Raw genomic sequence first — 19,567 nt, forward strand, 5'->3', positions numbered from 1 at the left:
ATACAGTCTGACATTGCACCATTAGCGGTGCCAGTGTCAGGTTGTTTTGGGACAACACCTTGATGATTGACCACTACCATGCTCGGCTGCTCAGTACTCATTAAGGATGAAAAAGGTGGAAAAAAGGGGTTAAATCATTGTGCTGCCATACAGAAGATAATGTGAGGCTCAATTGAAGACAAGGTAATTTTTCTTCTACGCGTTTTGGAGCTAAGTGCTCCTTCTTCAGGACAAAATCACAGAATGGCCCTATTTTGCGCCTCTTGTCTCTCCAGAGCCCACATATCACAGTACTTGTTAAGAGCAGTTGGACGCTCGGATGGACACAATTCGAGTACCCGAGTATAATGGAAGTGAATGGGGGACTTGAGTATTTTCCGGAAGATTTCCTGGAAAAATGCTTGAGTCCCTCATTCACTTCCATTATAGTCGGGTACTGGACTCGTGTCCATCCGAGCGTCCAACTGCTCTTAACGAGTACTGTGATATGTGGGAGCTGGAGAGACAAGAGGTGCAAAATAGGGCCCATCCTGTTATTTGTCCTGAAGAAGGAACACTTAGCTCCAAAACGCGTAGCAGAAAGATCACCTTGTCTTCAATTGAACCTCGCATTATCTTCTGTATGGCAGCACAATGATTTAACCCATTTTCTTTCAGCTTTTTCACCCTTGATGAGTATTGAGCAGCCGATCATGGTAGTGTTCAATCATCACTAGTTACTAATTAAGGAGTTTCCACAGACCAAAATATAAAAGATCCCAGGGAACTTTTACAGATATTGAAAATATAAGAACCTACAATGGGAGATACATTACAGGAACATCACTGGGGGAAAAAGAAACATGGGGTATGGTGTCAAATTGGGGGGGGGGGGAGGGAAGTGCGTGTATCATATTTACAGTATAGTTCACAGCAAAAGGGCCCAACAGCCTGGCCTTTATCATTCAGTTGGCCAAGTACGAATCACATAGGATCCCTACTTTCTTTATAGAATCCAGACAATTATTAATGGAGGTGGTAAGGTATTCCGTCCTTCTTGTATCCCGAATCTTGGTCTCTAGATCCTGAAGAGAGGGCGGGGCGTTTTTTTTTCCAATGCAGGACTATAAGACATTTTGCCAATGTAGCGATATGTGGGATCAACCCACATCCCATCTTTAGCTACCACTTTCAGAGGAACGTTAAGTATATAAGTAATCGGGTCCAAGCCAACCCTAAGGTTTAGGACCTTGTGAATCAAGTCTCCCACTCCCCTTCAAAAGGTTGTGAGGGCTCCATATTCCCAGAAGATGTGGGGTAGAGTCCCCACCCCTCTCATATACCTCCATCAGGAATCAGACATTGTAGGGAAGAATCTATGTAGGACATCCTGGGTGTGATACCAATGCATCAGGCTCTTATACTGATTTTCCTTATGAGCTGTATACAACGACGTTTTTGATGCTTTTTCACAGATAATCTGCCAAAGTGAATTTGGGAGTTCCCATCCCAGTAATATCTCCCAATTGACCATGTACGAGTGCCGGATTTCTGCATGGGAGGCGAGGATACCGTAAATCCTTGATATCAGTCCCCTGCAGAGGCTCTCAAACCAGGTGGGTTTGGAGAATGTTGGAGATCTTATGGAAGAAAGAGCTAGATGTCTTATCTGTGCGTATGCGAAGTAGGTCGTGGCCGGGATCCTATGTCTCTCCCTCAAGACAGAGAAGGGCATCCATCTACTCTTAACGAGTACCCGAGCATGGTAACACTCCACTCGCTCATCACTAACGCTTCCTTGTTGTAGCAACGTTTTAATATTCAGGTTCCAGGTTCCAGTGTGTGACTTGTCGCACCCCATATTGGGTAGCCCATACTTAGAAAACTTTACAAGTCTTTTTCAACAGCAGCTTATCTTATCTTCTGGGCAATATAACATGATGAGTATCACTTGGCTCAAAAGGTTCCGCTTTGTATGAAACAAGTGAAATGTCAAGATATTGTTTGCATATTTTCATTTCATTAAATAAGAAACAAAAAAAAAATCCACTTGGAAAACTGAATTTAAGCTTCAAGCAAAGACACTGGACTTATATCCTCCTTCTCTGGTTCATCACAGACATTTGTAGGTCGTTCACTCTTTAGCCAACGCTGAAGAGAGAAAAGAGAAGTTTTCAACGATGATGTATGTTATTAGGAATAGTCTCTGAATCATTATTGGTCGATAAACTATTTATTACAATTATTAAAAAAAATATATTAAAACGTCACTATTTGGAACCCACAGAGAGAAAAACTATTTAATGATTCCTATCAATTCTATATTTAGGTTTTGACTTACAAAAACATGTCCCCCCCTTACAACACTTTACTATAAACATTTTTTGCAGCACATGTACTTTTAAATTACAGGAAAAAAATGAAGAAAAAATCCAACTGATGAAAGTCCCAAAAAATTGTATTTAAATTGAAAATCCATTTATGAATAAGGAGCTGTTTTTGGTCCGAAACGCGTAAGGTTTCATGTTTCCTTTCCTTCAATTTGTAATGTCACATTCTTGGATTTTAATTTGTTCTTCAATAAATGGATTTTTAATTTAAATACAATTTTTTGGGACTTTCAGAAGGCGCTGGATTTTTTCTTCCTTTTTTCCTGCCCTTACCTGGGAGTTTTCTGTGTACCTACATGGGCCCATTTCCTGACAGTATTAAGGAAAGCTTAAAGTTTTTGATTTTTTTAAAGGTAACCCATCCGGTCCCCTATATCATCCAACCCCACAGCATTCAACCTTGTATGCCCAAATTCCCTCCCTAATCAGCCCTGTATAACACTAGTCACTCATATCAATGTTTAAGAAAACAACTTATAAACTGCTCTGTTCCTATGCTAATTAGGGCCTTGACTAGTCGAAGGGGCATTGTTTCACCAGATTAGTCGGCCCTCTTTGACGTCAGTTATTTATGTGGCCTGTATCTCCACAACGGAGGGAAAAAAAGGAAAAGAAAAAATTCTCTACATTCCTTCTATTATGTGCAGAAATACACCCAAGAGAAAAGCAAAAATGAGCAAATTCCTAAAAAAAAAAAAAAAGTAAATCAGAATAGTGCATCAAATAAAATAGGAAATTTTTTAACATTATTTTGATAAAAACAAAAAAAAGTAAAAGCCATCCCACCACGTCAAGGTGACCTACATCGGAATAGTCCTAGCATCTAATATTTAAAACCTTATAATATCTCCAGTGACGTAAGGATTGAGCAGTACCAGTGCCAAACATGGACAACAAGCAATGGGAAACTTCTCATTGCTGGGTGTCCATGTTTGGCCCTAGTCCTACTCAATCCCTATTTACATTTACGTCACTGGACATATTATAAGGTTTTTAATATTAGATGCTAAGACCGTCCTGTTATGGGTCACCTTTACATTGATGGATGACTTTTACGTTTTGTTTTTTAAATAATGTTAACTAAGTGCCCTATTTTATTTACATGCATTATTGCTATTTATCTACTTATTTTTATGGTATTTGCTCATTTTTTCCTTCTTCTAGGGTGTTGCTATTTAATGGTCAACGTGGAGAGGTTCATAGACATTGCTTGTATACAAAATTTTATTCCATTTTTTTTGCTCTCTATGTGCAGAAATACACAGGTTAGAAGTTCACAAATTGTGAAAGGTCCTAAAAAAGGCAAAAAACTATAACATCTGTACTCATTATCCTATTTAATGACAGATGTGACTGCTGAAAACAGTTTACTACACTCAAATCTTACCTGTAGATCATTTTGAAATCTCTTCCCAGGGTTAGGAATTGGAGGAAAAATCAAAATCTTCAACCTATGGAAATTCCAGATGATAAATACGCAAAAAAAAATTTATTATAAGTAGAAAACTCTACAAACATGTTTTGGAAAAAAAGAAAAACACTCAGCATCAAAGCTAGGGACAATAGGATAACATCTGCAAGGAGTTTGAATGTTCTCCCTGTGTTTGTGTGGGTTTCTGCCCACCCTCCAAAGACATAGTGATAGGAAATTTAGACTGTGAGCCCCAATGGGGACAGTAAGTGGTGACAATGTCTGTAAGGTGCTCCATAATACATTGCAGTATCCATATACCGCTGTACCATATTGTGGTGCACCTGGAGCAAAACAGTCAAACATTCTTAGATTGGATATTAAAATGAAAAAACAGAAATAGAGCTTTTTACCTTTTCAGGTAGACAAGTAGAATGACTGCCATGATGATAACAGCAACTGGAATTAGGATGAGTAGCAAAAAAGATGTTGTATTCTTGTTTTTGCCTGCAAAATGGTAGGAAAGAGCCAGATCAGTAATCTATTAACTACAGGTACTTTTGGAAGGTCCATATATTCTGCGCATAGAATACGAATTAATGTGTGTGATGTGTATTTTGGGTGAAATTTCAGGATGATCCTAAGATGCCCTCTAACCTTTTCAGGTGAACCTAATGTGACCTTCTCTAAACTTTTGGATGCTCATGTCCAACTGTTCAATGTTTCAGTACTTTTCCCACAACTTGCTGTTCTCTAACACGGAGCTTAATGGAAAAATTTACAGCAGGTGTTTGATCAAAGAATCAAAAATTTAAGAAGCTAACACTATTACACCTCGTGGCTCTCCTGTGGCAAGGAATGAGACAGTCTCCTTGCCTGCCACGAGCGCTCCTGCTCACCAGCGCCGAAGGTCTGCCAGACTGCGCAGAGTGCAGGAGAGACCTCCTCAGAGAGGCAGCACGAGGGTGACACCTAGTGGTACTCCTGTTGCAAGAGATGAGGCGGTCTCCCATTTCTTGCCTGCCGCAGCTCCTCCTGCTCAGCAGCCTCGAAGGTCTGTGAGGTTGCGCAATGTGCAGAGGTTTGCTGTTCAGGGAAGCAGTGAGACTCCCGTTATCTCTACACATTATGAGACCGAGGATCCCGCCTCTATTTCCCAGAGGCAGGAGGGTGAGCATGTGCTATGCTTGGTGGATCCTGATTCGCCCACTGACGTCACACGGCTTGATGACAAGGCTGATGACGTGGTGAATCCTGACTGGCCAGGCTGGGATGTCGTGGATCCTGATTGGGTCAAGTCCGTCATCTCCGCCTCGCGCCCGCCCTTGGCTGGAGCTACACCTCCTTAAAAGCTCCTCCTGCCATCATGGCGGCGCGCGACCGTCCTTCTATGTTTGGATGTCTGGCAGCGTGCTGCCACGCCACTGCTCAGGCATTATCGTCTTCTGTGGGCTTGGCCCTTGCTGCTTAGGCAGCACCTGGTTTGCAGGCCGTGTCCCTGCCTTGCTGCTCCGGCAGTAGCTCCTTTGACAGGCCGTGTTCCTGTTCCAGGTGAGCTCCTCGAGTCTCCACCGGACTCACCTGGTTATTGAAAGCACACGTGCGTGGGCACCTCTGTGCTACCCTCGTGCCATATTCTCGTGACTTCCACTGGCACACGTGCGTGGGCACCTCTGTGCTTCCCCGTGCAACAGGTACACCGAGCCGTGTGATCCCTGCCATACAACCCTCACGGGTTAGGGCAGACCGGTGTACATACCGTGTTTCCCCGAAAGTAAGGCCCTGTCTTACATTAATTTTACCCCCAAAAGTCCCACCCTGCCTTACTTTCGGGGGAGGCCTTACATTGGAAAAAAAATGACAATCCTCCCCCCTGCAGCCTCCCCATTGTTTGGGATCAGGCATCCACCCCTTCCTCCCCCCTGCAGCCTCCCCATTGTTTGGGATCAGGCATCCACCCCTTCCTCCCCCCTGCAGCCTCCCCATTGTTTGGGATCAGGCATCCACCCCTTCCTCCCCCCTGCAGCCTCCCCATTGTTTGGGATCAGGCATCCACCCCATCCTCCCCCCTGCAGCCTCCCCATACAGTGGTTCTGCCCCCCACTCTGCCACCACACACACTGACACATACGGTACCGGTACAGCCCCACACGGCACCCACACATATCGTACCGGTACCGTACACACACACACACACACACACTGACACATACAGCCCCATACAGCACCCATACACATACCGTACACACACACACACACACACACACACACACAGACACAGTTTCGGAACTTACCGTTACTTGTGCCGGGCTGACGATTCGGATGCCGGGGACGCTGGACCAATCGGAGCGAGCCTGCAGGCGGTGACGTCGCGGCTGATTTCGGCCAATCAGCTGCGAGCCGGCTGATTCGGCCAATCAGCTGCGAGCCGGCTGACTGGCCAATCGCAGCTCGAGCTGAGGGCCAATCAGCTGCGAGCCGGCTGACTGGCCAATCACAGCTCGAGCTGATGGCCAGCAGGGAGCCTTGCGGGGGCCATTCACCGGAGGCGGACCACGGGTGGCACGAGACTGGAGAAGGCCTGGATGGAGCGAGGGAACAGCGGTAAGTTCCTGTACTTTCCCCAGGGACCCCCACCCATAGGCGGCCTTACATTCCCCGGCCCCCCCCCGCTACCCTGCCTTACAATCGGGGGGTGCCCTACATTGGCGGACCCCCCCGAAACCCCCACCCTGCCTTACTTTCGGGGGGGTCCTACTTTCGGGGAAACACGGTAGATCATCTGTGACATTCCAGACGATCGCTAGCAGCAACCCGCTCACTCTTCACCCACCATAGCAGCGGTCCCTTACACCGCACAGTGGACCTTGACCGGCGGAAGCTGTCCATTCTCCATCTTGGCACGCTTCCCCGGGTTCCCCTCGTAACATTACGGTCGCGCCAAAGGTCTGGCTATGGCTGAAGAGCAGCAGCAGTTGCTGCGTTATGTGCAGCAGTTGGAATCACGATTGGCAGCAGTGGAGCAGTCTTCCTCCGACAAGACTACTCTGACGACAGTCGCCACCCAGGCGGCTACCCAGGCTGTGCTATTGGGCGGAAGGTCTTCTCGCCTTGCGCTTCCAGAGCGCTTTAGCGGGGACAGCTCCGAGTGCCGTGGCTTTTTAAACCAGGTCACCACCTACTTAGAGCTGTCCGCGACTCTTTACGCTACCGAGAAGGCGAAGGTAGCCTTCGTCCAGTCCCTGCTCACAGGCAGAGCGCTGAAGTGGTCCACGCCGTTGTGGGAGCGCGGAGATCGGGTGGTGAATAACTTAGCAGCCTATCTTGGGGCCATGAGAATGGTGTTCCTCGGGCCTCAAGTCACCCACGACTCCGCGCTGCGCCTCCTACGACTTCGGCAAGGGTCCGCTTCAGTCGGGGACTTTGCCGTACACTTTAGGACACTTGCCGCAGAGCTGGACTGGCCGGATAAGGTCCTTGTCCCTGTGTTCTGGGAGGGCCTGGCAGGGTTCGTCAAAGACGCACTGGCCACGCGTGAGGTGCCTGCTACTTTAGAGTCCTTGATTGTGGTTGCCTCTTGCATAGACATCCGCCAGGCAGAGCGGAGGCTCGAGGTCTCTTAGCACCCACGTCCTCAAGGCCTAAAAAGCGTCTGGCTCCCGTCTTCCACCAGACAGGTCTCCCAGCCAGCTCTGTAGGCGACTCCGTGGAGTCAATGGAGGTGTCCAAAGCGGTCTCCTCTACCCCAGGTTCTCGGTCTGGTGTCATCTGCTTTTCCTGTGGGCAGAGGGGACACATAGCTACCCGATGTCCCAAACCGTCGGGAAAAGACAGCGTCTAGTTTCTATCAGAGGGGGGACTCTAGACGCTACCTCTCCCTCTAGGTTGACTATCAGCGCCCAGTTGCAGTTCGGCACTACTCTCTTCTCTGCCCTGGCTTGCTTGGACTCAGGCGCTGAAGGCAATTTCATCTCGACCTCCCTGGCAACCCGATACTCAGTTCCCCTGGTTCTGTTGCCCAAGCCACTCAGGGTCCGGGTAGTCGACGGGTCCATACTACTCGATCCTATCACCCAGATCACTATCCCTCTCAGGATGGATGTACCACCGGGACACCATGAGCAGGTGTCCTTCCTGGTGCTTCCAGGGGGGACGGATGAGATCCTACTGGGCCTTCCCTGGTTGAGACAGCATGCTCCTATACTCAACTGGGCAACAGGGGAGATCTCATCCTGGGCAGGATCCTGTAGAGAGCACCTCGTGACTACCGAACCACCCACTACCATTAGGTCGGTTGGGTCCTCAGAGAATACAGGGGGGCCGGGTTTACCGACACCTTATGAGGCCTACAGGGATGTCTTTTCAAAAAGGGCCGCAGATACTCTTCCTCCCCACCGGCCATATGATTGCCGAATAGACCTGAAGCCAGGCTCCGAGCCCCCTAGGGGCAGAGTGTATCCACTCTCTGCTCCAGAGACGGAGGCTATGTCCAAATATATTCAGGACAGCCTGGCGAAGGGGTTCATTCGCAAGTCTATTTCACCGGCTGGTGCAGGTTTCTTTTTTGTGCAGAAGAAGGAAGGGGATCTGCGCCCCTGTATCGATTACAGGGGATTAAATGCAATCACGATCAAGAACAAATACCCTTTGCCCCTCATTACTGAGCTATTTGATCGATTCCGCGGGGCAAAGGTCTTCACAAAGCTGGATCTACGCGGGGCGTATAATCTAGTGCGAGTCCGAAAGGGCGATGAGTGGAAGACCGCCTTTAACACCAGGGACGGTCACTACGAGTATCTAGTAATGCCCTTCGGACTCTGCAATGCCCCCGCCGTATTTCAAGACTTTGTGAATGACATTTTCCGGGATTTGTATCTTTCCGTGGTTGCATACCTGGATGACATTCTTATCTTCTCACCCGATCTTACCACCCATCGGAGGGATGTCATCCGAGTACTTAAGAGGCTCCGCACCCATTCGCTATATGCTAAGCTGGAAAAGTGCGTTTTTGAACGGGAATCCTTGCCGTTCCTGGGGTACATCGTGTCCAGTCAGGGGTTAGCAATGGATCCGGGGAAGTTGGAGACAGTGATGAACTGGCCTGAGCCCCGCTCGCTGAAGGCGATCCAGCGATTCTTGGGGTTTATCAATTATTATCGCCAGTTCATTCCCAACTTCTCGACGGTGGCAGCACCCATCATTGCCCTTACCCGCAAGGGCGCTAATCCCAAAGCATGGACACGAGAAACGGTAGAGGCATTTCACACTCTCAAAACTCACTTCTCCAGAGCTCCCATCCTTCATCGTCCAGACATCTCCAAACCCTTCCTACTGGAGGTAGACGCCTCTTCGGTCGGTGCAGGTGCAGTCCTGTACCAGAAAAACGAACGAGGAAGGAAGCATCCTTGTTTCTTTTTCTCCAAGACCTTTTCTCCGGCCGAGAGGAACTACTCCATAGGGGATAGGGAGTTACTGGCGATGAAACTAGCATTCCAGGAATGGCGGCATCTCCTGGAGGGTGCGAAGCATCCATTTGAGGTATTTTCTGACCACAAAAACCTCACATACCTCCGGACAGCACAACGCCTGAACCCAAGGCAGGCCCGTTGGTCTTTATTCTTCTCCCGGTTCCGCTTTATTATCCGCCACCTGGCCGGTGAGAAGAATGTACGGGCCGATGCCTTGTCACGTTGTATGGTTGTGTTGGAGGAGGACGAGGAGGAGCCTCGTCTTATACTACCCCCGGACAGCTTGAGGATGGTCACTCCCACTTCTTTGGACCAGGTGCCACCTGGCAAAACCCTCGTTCCTCCTGAACTACGGAACGAGGTACTATCGTGGGCCCATGCCTCCAAGGTCGGGGCTCACTTTGGGGTCAAAAGGACCAGAGACCTGGTGACCAGGCATTATTGGTGGCCGAGACTACCCCAGGACATACAGGAATATGTGGGAGCCTGTATGTCGTGTGCTCGGAATAAGCCGTCCCGGCAGAGACCGGCAGGTCTTCTTCACCCACTGCCAGTGCCGGATCGTCCCTGGGAAGTGGTAGGGATGGACTTCCTGGGAGATCTGCCCAAGTCAGCAGGGCACAAGGTCGTATGGGTCATCACGGACCACTTCTCTAAAATGGTCCACTTGGTGCCTCTCCCACGACTCCCGACGTCACGTGCTCTCGCCACCTTGTTCATTCGGCATGTATTTAGGTTGCATGGCATGCCTGACAAGGTGGTGAGCGACCGAGGTCCCCAGTTCGCGTCTCGCTTCTGGAGAGAGCTCTGTAAGCTCCTGCAGATAGAGCTGAACATCTCCTCTGCATACCATCCCGAGACCAATGGACTAGTGGAGAGGACTAATCAAACCTTGGTAACTTACCTCCGCCATTTTATCTCCGCGCATCACGACAACTGGGCTAACCTCCTTCCTTGGGCCGAATTTGCCATTAACAATTCGGTCCATGAATCCTCTGGCCAGACTCCGTTCCTACTCAACTCAATAACGGACAACATCCCAGAATCCCGGTTCCGATGCCCATTACGTCACCCGATACTAGAGTGGAGGATTGGGCGACCAAGGCCCGGGAGATCTGGGATGACACCCAAGAGGCTCTTAAGAGGGCTAAAGACCGGATGGTGACAACGGCTGATGTCCGCCGTCGCTCTGCACCATCCTTCGCCCCTGGTGACCTAGTATGGCTGTCCTCTAAGAATGTTAACCTACGGGTACAGGCAGCCAAATTCGCCCCTAGGTATCTGGGTCCGTTTAAGGTACTACAGCAGGTAAACCCGGTGGCATACCGACTCCAGCTCCCTCCACGCTGGGCTATAGCCAACACCTTTCACGTGTCCCTCCTGAAACCCGTACGACTTAATAAATTCTCGGGGTCCCTGCTGGCTCAAACAGACTCCCCGTCCGACGACCCTGAGGTGGCAAAACTTGTGGAGACAAAAGTCATACAGGGCAAGAGGTACTACCTCGTGGAGTGGGCCGGTCATGGTCCGGAGCATAGATCCTGGGAGTTGGAGGATCATATCCGCGCTCCGGGGTTGATAGCGGCCTTCGAGCACGGGCAGGGGGGGGGCCTAATGTTACACCTCGTGGCTCTCCTGTGGCAAGGAATGAGACAGTCTCCTTGCCTGCCACGAGCGCTCCTGCTCACCAGCGCCGAAGGTCTGCCAGACTGCACAGAGTGCAGGAGAGACCTCCTCAGAGAGGCAGCACGAGGGTGACACCTAGTGGTACTCCTGTTGCAAGAGATGAGGCGGTCTCCCATTTCTTGCCTGCCGCAGCTCCTCCTGCTCAGCAGCCTCGAAGGTCTGTGAGGTTGCGCAATGTGCAGAGGTTTGCTGTTCAGGGAAGCAGTGAGACTCCCGTTATCTCTACACATTATGAGACCGAGGATCCCGCCTCTATTTCCCAGAGGCAGGAGGGTGAGCATGTGCTATGCTTGGTGGATCCTGATTCGCCCACTGACGTCACACGGCTTGATGACAAGGCTGGTGACGTGGTGAATCCTGACTGGCCAGGCTGGGATGTCGTGGATCCTGATTGGGTCAAATCCGTCATCTCCGCCTCGCGCCCGCCCTTGGCTGGAGCTACACCTCCTTAAAAGCTCCTCCTGCCATCATGGCGGCGCGCGACCGTCCTTCTATGTTTGGATGTCTGGCAGCGTGCTGCCACGCCACTGCTCAGGCATTATCGTCTTCTGTGGGCTTGGCCCTTGCTGCTTAGGCAGCACCTGGTTTGCAGGCCGTGTCCCTGCCTTGCTGCTCCGGCAGTAGCTCCTTTGACAGGCCGTGTTCCTGTTCCAGGTGAGCTCCTCGAGTCTCCACCGGACTCACCTGGTTATTGAAAGCACACGTGCGTGGGCACCTCTGTGCTACCCTCGTGCCATATTCTCGTGACTTCCACTGGCACACGTGCGTGGGCACCTCTGTGCTTCCCCGTGCAACAGGTACACCGAGCCGTGTGATCCCTGCCATACAACCCTCACGGGTTAGGGCAGACCGGTGTACATAGATCATCTGTGACATTCCAGACGATCGCTAGCAGCAACCCGCTCACTCTTCACCCACCATAGCAGCGGTCCCTTACACCGCACAGTGGACCTTGACCGGCGGAAGCTGTCCATTCTCCATCTTGGCACGCTTCCCCGGGTCCCCCTCGTAACATAACACAACTTGATTCTTTATTAGCGATTAATACAAAATTTTGAAACAAAAAAAAAAGAATCAACCAATAAATTTCAGTGTTCAGTTATGATTGGTATTAAACAGTCCTCCTCATCATGGTGTTCCCACTTTGACATTATAAGACCAAGACGACACCTAAATAGATCAGCAATACCGCGCCATTTGTGAGGCTTTTAGCAGGATGTTCTCAGATGGAAGTGGCCACTGAGCTTAGAGTGTCACAGAGTGTCATCAGGAGGTTGTAGAGAGATACAGAGAGACTGGAAAAGTCACAGAAAGGCAGAGAAGTGGACGTCCTTTGGCCACATTACATACTGATGACCTCTTCATTGTGGACACTGCCCTTTGGAACCAGATGATAAATGTCACACAACTCCAGGCATATTTAAGGGAGGTGAGAGGCACCCAAGTGTCACATCAGACCATTATAAACCATTTACATCAGTGTGGTCTGCATGCTAGACGACCTGCCAAGGTACCTGACCACACCATCAGGTACGGGCGTCATCTAAGAGGGACTAGTGGGCCTCAGTGTTGTTCACAGATATACAGGAGAAAATGGGATTTTTGCCGCGCTCAAACCACAATGCTTGTATGGATTTAATTTATGTCTTTTTTATTCCATGTAGGTACAGGTCAATGCGTTTCAAGGGACTCAGCACTCTTCATCAGGACAGCAGACCAAAAGAACATAAAAAAATGACTATTTTTATTTAATTTGGTCTGCTGTCCTGATGAAGAGGGCTGAGTCCTTTGATACGAGCATTGTGGTGTGAGCGCTGCAAAAATCCCATTTTCTTCTGTATACCTGAATTGCCTACATTGGGGAGTTGCAGCTGAGCACCTTTATGGCTATTATAGGGGTTGTATTATTAAGGAATAACGTTTGGAACTCCATTCTATGTCTGAACTGGGTGCAACCAGGGTGTGAACCCTCCCCATACACACCTATTGCCAATCCACATTATACGCATATATAGCCTGGGTCTCAGCGTCCCATACACGGTAAGTTTTTTAACTGCATGAGAGGACACACACAAGCTAGGGACCCCAACGTAGAGAAATACTTTGGCGTAGTGTTGGGGCTCTTCTGCATTGATCAATTCAGTAGCTAAATTTCTCTTTATTCATATATTCATGGCAGTAATGCAGGTTCCATTTTTCACATTTCATTCTAACAAATAGCTATTGAATTTTTCATGTCAGTATTCACACAGCAGTTTCTGCTATTCCATGTATTCCCCTTCCATAGTCACTGGTGTGCATACCTTATCTCCCCATAGTGATGTTTTTTAGGTTTTTTGCACCCAGTTCAGACATAGAATGGAGTTCCAAACGTTATTCCTTAATGTTAGTAGTTTTTTCGTTTGTGAACCCTCCCCATACACACCTATTGCCAATCCACATTATACGCATATATAGCCTGGGTCTCAGCGTCCCATACACGGTAAGTTTTTTAACTGCATGAGAGGACACACACAAGCTAGGGACCCCAACGTAGAGAAATACTTTGGCGTAGTGTTGGGGCTCTTCTGCATTGATCAATTCAGTAGCTAAATTTCTCTTTATTCATATATTCATGGCAGTAATGCAGGTTCCATTTTTCACATTTCATTCTAACAAATAGCTATTGAATTTTTCATGTCAGTATTCACACAGCAGTTTCTGCTATTCCATGTATTCCCCTTCCATAGTCACTGGTGTGCATACCTTATCTCCCCATAGTGATGTTTTTTAGGTTTTTTGCACCCAGTTCAGACATAGAATGGAGTTCCAAACGTTATTCCTTAATGTTAGTAGTTTTTCGTTTGTGAACCCTCCCCATACACACCTATTGCCAATCCACATTATACGCATATATAGCCTGGGTCTCAGCGTCCCATACACGGTAAGTTTTTTAACTGCATGAGAGGACACACACAAGCTAGGGACCCCAACGTAGAGAAATACTTTGGCGTAGTGTTGGGGCTCTTCTGCATTGATCAATTCAGTAGCTAAATTTCTCTTTATTCATATATTCATGGCAGTAATGCAGGTTCCATTTTTCACATTTCATTCTAACAAATAGCTATTGAATTTTTCATGTCAGTATTCACACAGCAGTTTCTGCTATTCCATGTATTCCCCTTCCATAGTCACTGGTGTGCATACCTTATCTCCCCATATTATAGGGGTTGTGACTGGCACAACCGCTATAGGTGAGTGGATTTTACTTTTACACACAAGTGTTTTTATCGGTTAAGACCCTATTGCGCTTTTCTTTTCTGCAGTTCCTGTTACTATGTTGTTCACTGATGAAAGTTGATTCACGCTGAGCAAAGATGATGGCAGTCAATTATGTTGGAGACATCAAGGAGAGCGCTATGCATCAGTCACTGTTGTCACCAGACGAGCCTTTGGCGGCGGTGGTGGTGGTGTTAGAGCGTGAGCCGGTGTGTTTAGTCAATGCAGAATTGCCCTACATTGTGTGACTGGTGCAGTGACAGCTCCTACTACTGGAATAACATCATTAATCCAGTCATTGTGCCTCTGCATGAACACCGGCCTAATTTAATCTTCATGGATGACAATACTCCAGCTCATCGTTGTCTAATCATTAGGCAACGGCTGCTGGAGACTGGGGGACCTCAAAGGAGCGGCTGCACTTTTTCCCTACCTAAATCCCACAGCAAATCTATGAGATGAGCTGAGTCGCTGCGTAGAGGCGGTAATTCTGTACCCCAGAACCTCAATGACCTGAGGGCCGCCCTTCAAAAAGAGTGGGATTCTAAGCCTTGGCAGACAATAACTCCACTTGTGACCAGCAAGAGGCGTTGTTGTCAGCTGTAATTGATGATCAAGGCCACATAACAAGTTATTGAGATGCTGACATTTTGAGGGGTATATCCTCCACTGTTGTCAGCTTTTGTGTCAATAAATTGTTTGAAATAATGAAATCACCATTGCTGCTTGTATATAAATGTCCTTCTTTACTTTCATGATAAAATATCACTCTATCGTAAACTTTTTACATTTTCCATAAATGTAAATCAATTCCATTTCACTTTAAAGTCAAATATCAATACATTTTTGTGAGATATACATACATGTGTGCGTGTGTGTGTATACAGGTATAATAAAACATGCCAACTTTCCTGGAAGATCTGGGAGGCTTTCAGAAAGTGGGAGACCTTTCAGATGAGTTGCCAAAAGTCCAGGGTATTGCCAAATTCCCCTGAAATCTCACAGAAGGGGTTGTCAGAGCTTTGGACAAAAGTCTGCAGTTCCTCTTGTACCTGCACACTGGTAAAACATGACAACGTGCAGTTCGCATGTTGTCATGATATTCTGGTATCTCTGGTGTGAGCGCCGTTCACGTGACCAGAGGCATGCAATTTGCCCACTTGCAGTTACGTGCTGAGTAGATGCTTTTTCTTGTATTCGGAGAAGCAGGATCAGTCTAGTCAGCATGTGACTGTGAGTATACACGTCACATATATGTGGACACATGACCGCCATTTGCATTGGGAAGACCAAGTAATCATGACACACTGTTCCACTTTGTCAATCTGCATTCACATAGTGACTGCCAACTTTTGCACGAAGTTCAAACAACTGCTTTAAAGGGGTTCTTCAATTTTTGGATAATCCCTTCTCATTCCGCATGTTTGCACCTGTTAAAATAAAAAAGCTTATACTCACCTCCCTTGCCGGTCCCATTCCAGCGGTGTTTGCGTTCGCTATCCTGCAGCTCACATGTGGTTATTACATCACATGAGCACCATAGCCAATCACCGCCGGCTTCTCTTTTCCCACTTTTAGGTGTATAAGTGACCAGTGAGTGGCAGCTGCAGCTTTCACTTTATCTTGGTTGGTTATACGTCCTAAGGCGGAGAGAGAAGAAGTTGGCGGTGATTGGCTGTTGGGCCTTCCATAATGTCACAACCTCACATGAGAGCACGTGCTGACACAGCTTACCTACTCAATGACAACACACCAATCCAGGAATACTGCCAACAACCCCCCTGCTCTGTGGAGGTGGCTGGGATGCAGCCCACCGAAGGTGGACTGCTGAGTAGAAGCAGAAGACCCCCCCTCACCTGCAACTACAGTCCTGTGTCACCCCCGCAACAGTCGTCACGGCACTGGCTGCCTGATCCACGGGTGGCATGTATGAGAAGAGGAGACACACAAGGATGACAAAGCGACAGCTGCTTCCTGCAAACTACGCTCCTTCTGGCTGTTGCATTATTAGGTCTGTAAGGGGGTCTAGGGCTCTGCCACCCCCGCAGAGGTAACAGACATAATATAGATGTATCATAAAGTTGAGTGCTGTTTGTTCTGTGGCCACCAGGTGGCAGTGTGGCTTAATCACTTCCCTAGTACGTTTAGGTAGGAAAGGGTTGCAAGAAGGGGATTAGTACATAAAAAGGTGATAGGAAGAGGACAGAAGAGTCCCCAGTAAGAAGCAACAGAGTAGAAGCAAAGAGTATTGATTTGGCGAGACCCTAAGGATAAAACTCAGACACTGGACACGTGGGGTCCTGTGCATGGAAGGACTGACAGAACTATGTCCCCTGGAAGCGGGTTTAGTCTTGATGGTCTGACTGGTGTCCGTTTATCTGGCAAGAATTCCCAACGACTCCCTTCAAGAGACTGACGGTTAGTGTGACCCTAAAGGTAGGGTGGAAACTGGCGTGAGAGCAAAGGATGAGCCTGCCACGCATATATGTGATATCTAAGGAAGAGATGAGGGCCTTAGTGGTGCTTTCAAGTGCCAGGGAAGCGGTCGGAGGGTAAATTGAACTGAGTAATGGAACCTAAAGAGAACCCCGGCGAGGTGCTCGCTTGATGCGAGATGTGGTTGTGAAGATAAAGAGTAAAGTTCCAGTGATTGCAAGATCTTGTGTGTCAAAGTCATTTTGTCATTGGATGGATGGACTGTATATATGAAGTTACACTGGAGTGGAGACCGGGGTGTGAGGAGTTAATGGCGGGCCGTGCTGCAGCTATGGGACCTTGACAGCGGCTACACAGACCCCCGTTAGCCACCCCAACAAGAAACATACCCCTTATATACTTTCATTGTTCATTGTTACTATGTGTTAATAATGAAATGGAAGGAAAAGGGAAAAGGGTAAAACAGACAAAAAGAAATATGCATGCAAAGAAAATTCTACATCAACAAGTAAAAATGGCAAAAAACATATCTAAACAGAATTTAGGTTTGTGGTATTAATAAGCTCCTATTATGGATGGATACCGACAGCGTTACTCAATAATAAGATCTCCATTATTTACAAAACAGACAATCTACGATTCATTAGTGTGATTGATCGACATGATTTATGTCCAGTTCTATTTTAGATATGCTTTTTGTGTTTTTTACTTGCATGTACAATATATTTTGTTTTTGTCTATTTTACCCCTTTATGTTTTTCCTTCCTTTTTACTATTAAAGGGAACCTGTCACCAGATTTGGCGACTATAAGCTGCAGCCACCACCAGTGGGCTCTTATATACAGCATTCTAACATACTGTATATAAGAGCCCAGGCCGCTGTGTAGAGGGCAAAAATCACTTTATTATACTCACCTAAGGGGCGGTGCAGACTGGTCGGATGGGTGTCTCCGTTCTCTGGGTATGGCGCCTCCTCTTTCAGCCATCTTTGTCCTCATTCTTCTGAAGCCTGGGTGCATGACGTGTCCTACATCATTCACACTAGCCGCATTGAGGTCCCGCTCATGCGCACTACAATACTTTGATCTGCCCTGCTCAGGGCAGATCAAAGTGCGCCTGAGCAGGACCTCAATGCCCACCTGTGTGGATGACGTAGGACGCGTCTTGCACCCAGGCTTCAGAAGGAGGACAAAGATGGCTGAAAGAGGAGGCGCCGTACCCAGAGAACGGAGACACCCATCCGACCAGTCTGCACCGCCCCTTAGATGAGTATTATAAAGTGATTTTTACGCTCTACACAGCAGCGTGGGTTCTTATATACAGCATGTTAGAATGCTGTATATAACAATCCATTGATGGTGGCCGCAGCTTATAGTCGCCAAATCTGGTGACAGGTTCCCTTTAAGACATAGTAATGTGATTAATGTATATATGGGGCGTGTACTATTTGATTTTTCACATACCAGCGGTGAGTACCGCTCTTGGTTATATTTTCATACTTTCTTGGTTATCGCACCCTTTTAAATTTAGCACGGGGCAAATCTTGCAGTGAATCAGCTTCAAATTAAAACATTATTTACGCAGACAAAAAAAAAAAAAATAGTGTCATGTCGACTGACCTAATAGTTCATACTGGGTTAGAGGGGCATTTAAAAATTAACTAAAGCCTTTCTAGTTATGTCCTTGTCACCGGTTATATATGCTTAAACTTACCTCGAACTTTCCATTCTGTACTCCAGTCACTCCAATATGAACGGTCAGCTACATACTTTGATAACTTAACCCGTACTTTGACTGCCCATGTGTCCTCACTGTTAGGGAGGTGGATCAACTTACTTGTGTCATCTATTACCTAAAATCACAAACATTTGATAAACAGAATAATTATTTAAAAAAGTAATTTATAAAAAAAACAATAATTGCAGATTACAACAGATATATATTACATTATATCTTATATTATATATTATATTACAACAGATATATATCTATACAACGTATTCAACTTGGGCCTATATCTAAAGATGCTTGGAATTTGTTTCCCATTTTCACTTATTTATATGGACCATCCAAGATTGAAAAAAAATATTCTAAACAAAAACAAAACACAACAACAATAATAACAAAGGCCGCCTTACATGCTGCGACATCGCTAGCGATCGCATCTGCCCCCGTCGTTTGTGCGTCACGGGCAAATCGTTACCCATGGCGAACAATATCGCTAGGACGTGTCACACATACTGTCACGCTACCGGTGTACCGGCACCGCTTCTTACCCACTGATCCGGTCTTGGTGTCCCGGCACCACTATTTACCCACTGATCCGGTCCATGTGCCCATTGATCACGGCTGCCGCTCCCGTTCATGCTCCTCTGCGTCCTGGTCCCTTGTGTCTGACTCTGAGTTGTCTGGCTCTGATTCTGAGGCCCATGCATGTGTATAGGGCGGGGCCGTGCCCCCTCACCTTAACTTATAAGCCCAGCACTCCTGAAGCAGGATATGACATGATACTGGGACAGGGTATATAAGGCTTCCCTTTCCATGTGGGCGGCGCCTGATCAACGTGTTCCTTGAGCTAGATGTCAGGTCTCTCTGTGCATTGCATCCCAATTAACCCTGTGTCTTCTGCAGAGTCCGTCTGCCGTCCTGACCTGGTCCCAGAGTGCCGATCTCCCAGGAAGTGTCCCGGTGACCATGTACTGAAGATTCCGCCATCTCCTGTCAGTCCGAACCCGTCACCTGGATTTCGCCCGGCGACCTCAACCTTCACGCCCAGCTGGACCCAGATCCCGTCTGTTGTTCCAACCCGGCACCTGAACCTGATTCCGGCACTGTCTCCTGGAACCCTGTGGCCCCAGAGACTTCGTACTACCAGTCCTCTGAAGGACGCTGTTCCTGTACCTACTCGTGTTCCGGCTGCCGTGTATTAAGGCCCTCTG

At 47.7% G+C, this 19,567-nt stretch overlaps 1 protein-coding gene across 1 annotated transcript in view; it reads right to left on the reverse strand.

The window, feature by feature from the left end:
* Window positions 1-679: 679 nt before the first annotated feature.
* LOC142250467 (interleukin-13 receptor subunit alpha-1-like) overlaps window positions 680-19,567 on the reverse strand; it is a 110,277-nt gene continuing 91,389 nt past the window's right edge. Inside the window, exons 8-11 of the mRNA XM_075322655.1 lie at window positions 18,342-18,480; window positions 4,194-4,287; window positions 3,757-3,820; window positions 680-2,130 (exon numbers count right to left, since the gene is read on the reverse strand). Of these exons, the coding sequence (XP_075178770.1) occupies window positions 2,044-2,130; window positions 3,757-3,820; window positions 4,194-4,287; window positions 18,342-18,480 (384 nt within the window). The 3' untranslated portion in view covers window positions 680-2,043. The remainder of the gene's footprint in view (window positions 2,131-3,756; window positions 3,821-4,193; window positions 4,288-18,341; window positions 18,481-19,567) is intronic.

This window comes from Anomaloglossus baeobatrachus, chromosome 9 (genome assembly GCF_048569485.1).
Source record: "Anomaloglossus baeobatrachus isolate aAnoBae1 chromosome 9, aAnoBae1.hap1, whole genome shotgun sequence".
Classification (NCBI taxonomy): domain Eukaryota; kingdom Metazoa; phylum Chordata; class Amphibia; order Anura; family Aromobatidae; genus Anomaloglossus; species Anomaloglossus baeobatrachus.